This window comes from Phyllostomus hastatus, unplaced genomic scaffold, assembly GCF_019186645.2.
Source record: "Phyllostomus hastatus isolate PE091 unplaced genomic scaffold, TTU_PhHast_1.1 phas_scaffold_345, whole genome shotgun sequence".
NCBI classification, from domain to species: Eukaryota; Metazoa; Chordata; class Mammalia; order Chiroptera; family Phyllostomidae; genus Phyllostomus; species Phyllostomus hastatus.
The window spans coordinates 1,316,331-1,325,881 of record NW_025334024.1 but is presented as its reverse complement, the minus strand read 5'-3'; the positions used below and the strand labels follow the sequence as shown (position 1 = coordinate 1,325,881).

Sequence of the window (9,551 nt, the reverse complement as noted above, 5' to 3'; positions counted from 1 at the left end):
GCTGGACAAAATGGGAGAAGGTTTAGGCAAGAGCAGGGCCTGTGCTCCCTGGGAACCCAAGGAAGTGGCCAGCCACCCTGCAGCCGAGAAAATGGGGTGCAGCCCCTCACTCACCTCTGTGCACCCTCAGTCAGACTTGCTTCTTCCATGGCTCACCAGCTAAGAAACCCCAGGGTCCCTCCAACAGCCAGCAGAAGATCACGTAAATGGCTGCACTATTCAGGCACATAAATGGCTGCACCATAATAGGTCCCAAAGCCTGGCCCCAAGGACTTCTTCGCCCCACCAGCCCACGGACAAGCAGGAGATAAGATGGTGCCTGGGACCAAGTGAGGTGAGGCGGTTCAGGTGGAGGGGACAGGCTGACAGAGTGGGAGAGCAGAAGCATCCTGGACTTGAGTGGCCAGGTCAGCAGAGGGAGAGCAGCCAGTGGTGGACTGGCAGGCCAGTGTCCATCCCCCCACACCTCAGCAAGGGGGAGCTTTGCTGGGCACACCCACCTGGAGAACCGGCTGGAGAATGTTGCTTAGAGTGGGCTTCCCTCAACTCCTAGGTCCACGAACACCTTAGAGAGTCCAATCTCCCCAGAAAGCGCGCAGATGGCCAGGTCCACACAGTGGAAAGAATCCAGTGGGAAGGACCTGACAGAGCTGGCCTCGGAGAAGCAGCCAGCCACCATGGAAGGGGAAATCCTTGGCGCTCTGGGTTGGCCAAGGTCAGGGTTCTCTGAAGGATGCTCCATGAGGAGATCTGTGTGTCCTGCCCATGTCACCTGTGAATACACTGCATGCGGGCTCTGAAAACGCAGCCCTGAGGCCTCATGACTCCCGTTTCTCTGCCTGGCCAGTGGATGGGCAGCATGGTTCTTGCAGAAGCCTGCCCTCAGGGCCCGAGGTCCTGCCGCTGTGGGGACGGTGGCCCCAAGCAGCCTCGCTGAGCCCCTTGAGGCCATGTCTCTTTCCCACCCACTCTGGGCCTGGATGCCCAAGGCCATGGCCCCTTTCCCACAGGGCGCCGTCTACCCCACTGACTGGCTGATGTGGCCTTGTGGGCTGTACCTCAAGGCCATAGGCCTCCTCCCCAGAGCCCCCAGAAGGAAAGGAGACAGGACTGGGCCTCCTGAGGGCTGGGCTGGGGTTTAGCTGGCCATGAACAGACTGCACCTAGGCCTGCCTTGCCAAGAGACCCACAGATCCATGTCTGGGGCCTAGGAGGGAGGGCGAACCATAGATACTGAGGATGGTCAGGCTCTGGACTGGGAGGCAGACCTCAGGCTCCTCACCAACCTCAGCACCTCAATTTTCCCACTGCTTAAATGGGTGCAAAGATCACTGAAGACCCACCAGCCATGGCACTCGAAGATGCCCTTAGGCCTCAGTGGTGCAGCTGGCTGGTGCGTCTCATGGCTCTGCACCCTAGCGTGCACTTGGCTCCTCCTTCAGGTACAGACCTCCTTCAGGTACAGGTACTCAGATGATACTTCCTCTCCATAGCCTCCCTAACCACCTTGCCTAAAGTGGCAACTGCACCCCCAGGGCCCCCACAGACCCCCACCCTGTTTTATGCCACACTTGACCTTCTAGTGTGCCCCAGGGCCCACTCCTTAGCTGTGGCTGTTGTCCTCCTGCTGCTGGGCTCTCAGTGACATGTTGTGTGTGTTCACGGTTTTACCCTTAGTGCCTAGAGTAGGAGCTCAAAACAAGTTTGTAGGTGGAAGAAGGAAGGAAGGGACCAGGGAGGAGGGAAGGGAGCCAGGCCAAGGGGTGGGAACAGAGGAGGAGGGGGGGAGGGAGTTGAGAAGGAGGAAAAGGGGAGAAAGAAAGAAAGTCTTCCTGTGGGTAAGTGTGCATTTCCTATCTAGTGATATGACCACGTGACCCCAGCTCTCAGAGTTGGGAAATGTCCAGCTAATACTTCCTTCCAGATAATACTTGCTCCCAGCACCACCTTACCACAAGGGGTCAATGGGCCACACTTGGGCAGCTGCATGAAAATGTGTCTCTAGCTAACACCCAAGGACCTAGGGCAGTCTCCAGGCAACACCCTTCATGTCCCAGGATATCCGAGAGTGTGACTTGTTAGAGACACTGGCTTTATAGAGGAGCACCAGGCCCAGGGTGGGGTTTATCTGGCATGGTCTCAGGCCGACTCTCTCTACTGTCCCCCACATGGAATTCCCAGCTGCAGGCAGAACTGCCTGCGCCCAGTCTCCAAGGCGAGAGCCACCCATTCACGGTGGGGGTGGCCGAGGCTGCAGCCCACCCACCTGCTCCCACCTGCCTGGGGTGGCCGAGGCAGCAGCTAGCTGTCTCTGGGCCAGCTTCTGCTCTGCCCGTTTCACAGGCAGCCTCCTGATTCCTCACTTAATTTATTTTGACATCCTCACTGCCTTTTGACCTCCTTACGGAGTCATGTGGTGCTTAAAACTCATTATCCTCCATTGAAACAGGAAGTTAATTAAACCCTTCACAGAGCCAGTGCTGATGAATGTCAGGATGGGCCCCTGACACAGCTGCCCAGAGACTCCAGAGCCTTGGGCTGACCGGCAGGAGGAAGTGGGGGGTGGGGTGGGTAGTGAGGCCTGGCCCAGGCAGGGGCCTTGGTACGGACTGGGCCCCTTCCCTCCAACACAGCAACCGGTGGTCATTCTGGAGCAGAGGGTGTGGATTTCCTGGGGAGAATCCAGCTCCACCATTTACCTGCTGTATGGCCCTGGGCAAGTCACTTCACTTCTCTGAGCCTCAGTTGACTCATCTGGCAAATGAAAACCCTTACAGTCCTTCAGAGAGCCATTATAGCAGACAGCGCATCAACCTGCATTAGTGCTCGGCACCGGGCCTGGCACTGAGGAGCCCTCCATGACATTACTCTCGCAGCTGCCAGTGTAAGACGACAGCACGGAGGGCTGCAGAAGAGGCCTCTCCAGTCGCCGCAAGCTGGAGTGGAGGCCCAGCCTGCAGGGCACCTGGACCCAGACACAAGGAGGTTCAGAAAAAAGTGTAAGAGCAGGGTAGAGGTTATCGCAGGCAGCAGGGGCAGGAGTGGTTTGCGGGGACTGGCAGGGTGGGGGCGGCAAGGGTTAGGGCAGTGGGTAAGGGAGGCTTGGAACAAAACGGGGTGGTGGCAGCATCTCAGGAGGCATTCTGGAGCTCTAGGGAGGTGAAGTCACAAACACAGGAGAGACAGTGAAACAGAAAGAGGGCTTGGTGGGCACGGTACCCCGAGGCCTTTCCGGCAGCCTGGCCTCAGGGCCTGCTCCGCCCATGGCCAGTCTGCTGCCCACACTCGGCCCTGCCCACCTTTGTACCCACTCTTCCCTCACCTGAGAACGCTCTTCTCCCGTCACTCTTTCTTGAATGCCCTCTTCATTCTTCAATGGCCAGCTTCATTTTCTAGAACATTCTGTGGCTCACTTGGTCATAGCTCAACAATCAGTGCAGAGTCTGACATTGGGGACCTGCCACAATTACCTCCCTCCCCCAGCCACAATTACCTCCCTCCCCCAGCCACAGCAACTTCCCAGGCCTGGGCCACCCTCCAGGGGCAGGGTATGCCCACAGACTGCCAGCCCACATGTCAGAGGGCAGAGGTAGACCAGACATGAGCCCAGAACCACAATGGCACCGAGGCTAGAGGAGCCCTGAGGGGTCAGGGGCTGCCCACACTTACCAGTGAGGAAACCGAGGACCAGGTTGCTCAGATCCCGCCCTCTAAAGTGACAGCAACAGGATTCCGAGCCAGTTATCCAGACTCCCAGGCCAGGGTTAAGAGCACGGGCTCTGGAGTCAGCCTGCCTGGGGCTGCAGGAAGCTCTGCTATGCCTGAGCTGGAGGACCACTCTGAGCCTTGGTATCTTCATCACCACCACAGCCTTGAACACTGTGTCCCAGGCCCAGCTCTGCCACTGTCTGCCTGGGTGACCCTGATGGGTGTAACCAGCAAGGGGTTGCACAAGGACCCAATGAGAGAATATGAACCAGCCCAAAGGAAGGGCTTAGAAAATCCTGGTGATACAACAACGACATCGCCCCTAGACTGGGCATCCAGGACAGAGCCATGCTCAGGAGCCTTTCCTAGGCCCAGACACCCGTGGAGCCTCCTGGGAGGCCTCCAGAAAGCCTGCTATTAGCCTTGGAATCCAGTGAGCATGAAACAACCAGACCATGGTCAGGGCTGCCCAGCTCCAGGCAAAGCCCCTCCCAGCTCCACAGCAAGCATTGACAGCTCCCTTTCAGACTGAATGCCGTTCTGTTTACTCCACTAATGACTTTCGGGTGTGAATGCTGGCACTCCTCACAGGCACACAGGGATAGGTGAAAATTAGAGTTCACAACGGGCAGTCCATGCGGGATGGAGATGGCCAGGGAAGACACACTCAGCAACCCCACACCCTGTTCCTCCTCTCCCACCTGATTAGGAATTCCTGCAAAGTCCCACTCAGATGTCACCTCCTCCAGGCAGCCTTCCTTGACTTCCCCAGCCAGAGGCAGGCACTCCTACTCTGGACTAACCCAGGCCTTCCTTTCAACATTGCTTGTTCCTCTTTCCTCAGTTCACCTTTATCAACAGACCTCCTCTGAGGGCTAGTAGTATATTCAGGTCCCGTGGCATCACCATTGATCACCAACAATACAGTTTCTTCTTCTGTATAACAGGGATAAAAACAACCCCTCAGAGCAGATTGGGGGGCAAAGCATAGAAGGAAAGTGCTCCAGAAGCTGCTCTCACCTGGGTCCAGGGTTGTTACGGCACTTCATGGGCCTGTGGGAAGATGGCTTCTTCCCACACTCTGCTGCTGTCACTGCCCCAGAAATCCTCAACTTTTGAACAAGGGGCCCCCACATTTTCATTTTACACTGGGCCCCAAAAATGATGTAGCCAGTCCTGGTCAGCAGGTTCTGTTTCTGACCTGCCTCTGCTCCTAAATCCATGGGTGATTTGGATGTGTTTCTCCTCTTGGGTCCTGTTTATGGGCAAAGAAGTGGCCAAAGTGATGCTTATTTTCTCATCCTGCACCTTAGACAGATATCAATAATAGGTCATGGATCTCTCTCCTACTGATCCTCAGAATCCTCCTTAACACAGATATTTCAGCAGCGCCAACTTTGAGGTTCATGGAGCCCCAGACATAGCTCATGGCCTCCAGTAATCCCTCTGATTCCCAAGTCCCCAACTTTGGGAGGGCAGTAAGCTCAGTGGGAAGCACAGACAGGTGAAGTGCCTCATTCTGTCAACAAACACTGTGGGAGCCTTGTGCTGAGTGAACCAGCCAGTGTATCCCCTCAGTGAGCAAGGCTCCATGCTCCTCAGTGAGCGGATACAGCATGAGGCAGCTGTTGGAAGGCCTACCCGGGTAGGGAGCTGGGTGACCCTGGGCCGGTCTCTTGGCCTCCCAGCCTTAGTGTTCCTGTCTGCCCAGTGGCAGTGGGTGGTCCCAGGGTGGACCTCTGCCTCCTGCCCTGCCTGCCACTCTACTTCCCAGAGACCACCTGAGAGTAGTGGCAGGGCAGGAGAGAGTGCCCAGGCTCTGGGGATAACACTTCTTCTTATCCATGGATTGGGGACAAAGGTTACAGGGGTCAGAATGAGGTGGGGGTGGGGGGTCTTGCAGGCAGACAGCTCTGCACTCAGCCAGCCTCTGCATGTGACAGTGATGATGATTATCTTCCATCAGATGGGTGGGACTCTGCAAAAATCCTACCTGGTAGCCCTGGGGCCCTAACATCTCCCTATTTTGTGTGTGTGAATATAGGGTAAAGGAGGCAGGCACCAAATTCAAGCCAAGAATATTAAAATAAAAGAATATAACTGTGCTCTGGCTGGTGTGGCTCAGTAGATTGAGCACCGCCCTGCAAAACAAAGGGTCGCTGGTTCAGTTCCCAATCAGGGCACATGCCTGGGTGGCAGGCCAGGTCCCCAGTGGGGGGCGAGGGAGAGGCAACCACACATTGATGTTTCTCTCCCTCTCTTTCTCCCTTCCTCTCTTTCTAAAAATCAATAAATAAAATCTTTTTTATTTTAAGAATACAATTGTGCTCCCTCCCGGACGACCCTAATGCTGTGACTTTGAGCAAGACTCACTAGAAATGCGGGGCCTCTGGGGTCCCGTGAACATATCTCAAAGGACAGGGAGGGTCGCCTCCATTTCCAAGACTGGAACAGACAGTACTGACCCTGGGACCCTCACTCCCTTCAGACTGCCCAGGCGGCGAGGGGTGCGCGGGTTCGCTCAGCCCGCTGAAGGGCCTGCTTCCTGGGCTCCAGAAGGAGCACCCGATGGAGTAGAGGCTCCGAGGGGTGATGCCCGTTGGCTGCTTGGAAGAGGGTGCAGGACAGGCCCCTAGCTTCCGCACCTTCCCACATTCCCTGCCAGATCTCAGCACAAGGGAGGAGAACCCGAGGTCCCCTCTCTCCATTCGGGGGGTCTCGTCCAACTCGGTGGCGGATCCCGGGATGCTGCTTCCACCAAAGATTTGGACGGAAGCCCTCACTGGCCAGAGCTGGCTCCCAAATCGGGCCCAAGAGAAACGTGAGGTGTCAAGGCATTGAGTTTCCTGACCCTTCACCTGCCGCTTCCCGAGTGCAAGGGAAAGGCGACTGTGCCCAATTCTTCGGAACAGGACCGAGAATCTGGGGGCGGGGTAAGAGTAGGGGGCGGAGCCCTGGGGAGCCAGGGCGGAGCGAGGGAGGAGCCAGGCCGCTGGGGCGGGGGTGAGGCGGGGCCTCAGCATCCAGGGGCCCAATCTGATTCAGTCAGGCTTGGGGCAGGTCTAGAGCCGGGAGGCAGGGCTAGCGCCGAGGGGCCGGTCCAGAGAGGCCTGGAGGAGGGCCGGATGCAGTGCCGCGGTCCCGGCGAGATAGAATAAGGTCCCAGAAAGGCCTGGAGACAAAGCTACAGAACCGAAGGAGGAGTCGAGGCCAGAGGTCTATCCAGGGCCGTGGGCGGGGCCTCGGGGCGAAGACCGCGCAGTGAAGGCGGGGCCACGACACCAGGGGCGGACCGGGGCGCTGAGCGAGGGGCGGGGCCAGCTCAAAGCAGGCGGGGGCGGGCACTCTGTTCCATGGGCGGGGCCAGGGCGGCAGGCGGGTTTGGAGGCGCGGCGCCCTTGACGAGCAGGTCCCGCCCCTGCCGGCCCGCCCTCCCCGAGCTCCAGGGTCCAAGCCGCCCGGTTCGCCGCGCGCTGCCCGCAGGTTCCATTGAGAAAAGCTGAGCGGCGGCGGCGGCGGCGGCGTCTGCGCGGGAGCCGAGGACTGGCAGCAGCCCGCCGCCCGCCGCCTCCGGCGGTCCGCGCGCTTGCAGCGCAGGGCCGAGCCTCCGGCCTCCGAAGCGGCTCCGGACGGTCCGCTGCTGCTTGGGGGTGCGGGCCGGGGCGCCGTGGAGACCAAGGACCGGGGGCATGAGCCGTCCCGCGGTTCCGCCGCGCCCCCGCCGCCCGCCGCCGCCTGCCAGGGGCTAGAGGCGGCCGCCGGGAGGGCACGCGGCGCCGGAGACATGTCCAGAAGGAAACAGAGCAATCCCCGGCAGATCAAGCGTGAGTCAAACTTTGCTCGCCCGTCCGCCGTCCCCGACCCCAGCCGTCCCTCGCCGGCCCCCCGCCCGCCTCCCACCCCCCGCCCGCCCCGCTCTGCCCGCGGCGCCGCCGACCTTCACCCCGCGCCGCGTCCCCCGCGCTCTGTGCCAAGCGCGCCGTAATCTAATCTCCTCGGCGGGCTGGGCCCCTGCGTCTGGGCTCGGCACCGGGGGTCCGACCCGGAGAGGTGTCCTCCCAAAGGGCCGGGAGCGGGGTGTCTTGGGCGCGCCCACCTCGCGACCGACCCCTCCCCTACATCCCCAAGATGGTGCGGCGATAAGGCGGCCCCGATCTGGGCTCAGATAAAGTTTAAAATATTCCATTCTGCAAGTCCCATCCTGATAAGATCGCTCTGTCGGGACGGGCTGAAATTGTGATCTTATCTCGAACGGTTGACTCTCCCAGGCTTTGTATGTAGAGGGAGAAAGAGACCTGGGAGGAAGAGGGGACACCGGCGGCCTCGTGGAAATGCGCGGCCGAGTGGTGAGGAGCGGCTCATGCCCGAAGACCCTTGCTAGCCAAGGAGCCACGTGGCTTGCAGGGGGTGGGGGTGGCGGTGGCGTGCAGCTACGGCAGCCCGAACACTTGGCTCCAGCTACTCAGACCCCAGCTACTCTCGCCGGGGTCTCAAATTGGAGACTTCCCTGCTGGGAGACAGTCTCCTGAAGGTCCGACTCGGCCAAGGCCGCACCAGCAGCAGAAGGTGCGCTGGGATGCCTGCGGGCACAACCCCGCACCCCAAATCAGAGAGGGGGCTCCTGGGGACTCGCCCCGGGCTAGGGTCGCCTCTGTGTGTGTCCAAGTTTCTCGCCCATCCAGCCTGCGGGCCACTCCTCGGGGGGTCTGGGTGGCCACTGAGTCCACACTGCCGAAGCCCCTGCGATAAGAGCGCCCCGCATTCTTGAGAGCCACGCAACTTCGGGAGGAGCAACGGGTCGAGCGCATAGGAAGCGCGGCTCCATGCCCCAGACCCATAACTTAATACTGCGGTGTCCAGGGCAGAGGCAGGGACTTCCTCCGGGGGTCGCATCACCCAGGCTAGAAGGGCAGGTAGTCGGGGCCAGCCCACTGCCCAGCCCCAGGCACTGAGGGGCCACTTCTGTCCACATGACCACTGCCACCAGGACCGTAGGTGCGAACTCCTGGGAGAGTGTCTACTTCTGAGGTCCTGGGGAGGGGGGAACACAGGCATGAATCCTGGTTCCCGTAATCCGTAATCCGACGCCCTCCATGTGCAAGCCGGACTTATTTTCAGAAAGTCGCCTTCTATCAAGTCAACCCAAGTATTAGGTAAAACCACCCACAGGTCCCGATCTGCGCGCGTTCTCTGGTTTCTTTTTCCCCTCCTCCCCTGTGCGCCACTGTTCGGTCTGTTCTCGTGTGTGCGTATGTGTGTGTGTGTTTCAGCGTGATGAGAAATGCAGATAGCGCGGGCAGGGAGATCGCAGGTTGGGAACCGATCGCCAGCATAGATAAGGCCTAGAGCGGGGCGAGCGCCGGGGCCCAATTGGGTCGGCAGAGCGGGGCGAGTTGGGAACCGAGACTGCAGCACGCGCACGGGGAGACCCTAATGCCCACCCTCTGCGTTCCCAAGACCAGGGCAGAGGAGGGGGCAGGGCCTAGGAGGCGGGGCCGGGCACTCTCCCTGCTGCCTGCGGCCCCGGGCGCCTCCTCCCAATGGCAGATCTTGGCGCGTTAAGATGCGAGCGCTGATTGTCACCAAGCGGCGGCGCCCGCCCGCCTGCCCTCTGCCCGCGGCTGTGCGTGCGGCCGTCGCAGCTGTGCGTCCGCCGCGCCAGCCTCACCTGCAACCAGGCCGCGAAACGGACGGCAGTAGGTAGAGCTCTTGGGGCGGCCGCCACCCTCCCCCGCCCCAAAGCCGGGGCGCAGCTGCCCGCGCCTCTGTGCGCCTTTTGTTCCGCGCAGAGATAGATGTGCCGCGCTGATAAGGCGAGTAACCGATGGCGGCGGCGATAGGCG

At 60.1% G+C, this 9,551-nt stretch overlaps 1 protein-coding gene across 3 annotated transcripts in view; it reads left to right on the top strand.

The window, feature by feature from the left end:
• Nucleotides 1-7,153: 7,153 nt before the first annotated feature.
• Nucleotides 7,154-9,551, top strand: part of ZFPM1 (zinc finger protein, FOG family member 1) — a 74,918-nt gene continuing 72,520 nt past the window's right edge. For all 3 annotated transcript variants that reach the window (XM_045819156.1, XM_045819157.1, XM_045819155.1), the window contains exon 1: nt 7,154-7,532. In XM_045819156.1, the coding sequence (XP_045675112.1) occupies nt 7,493-7,532 (40 nt within the window). In that variant the 5' untranslated portion in view covers nt 7,154-7,492. The remainder of the gene's footprint in view (nt 7,533-9,551) is intronic.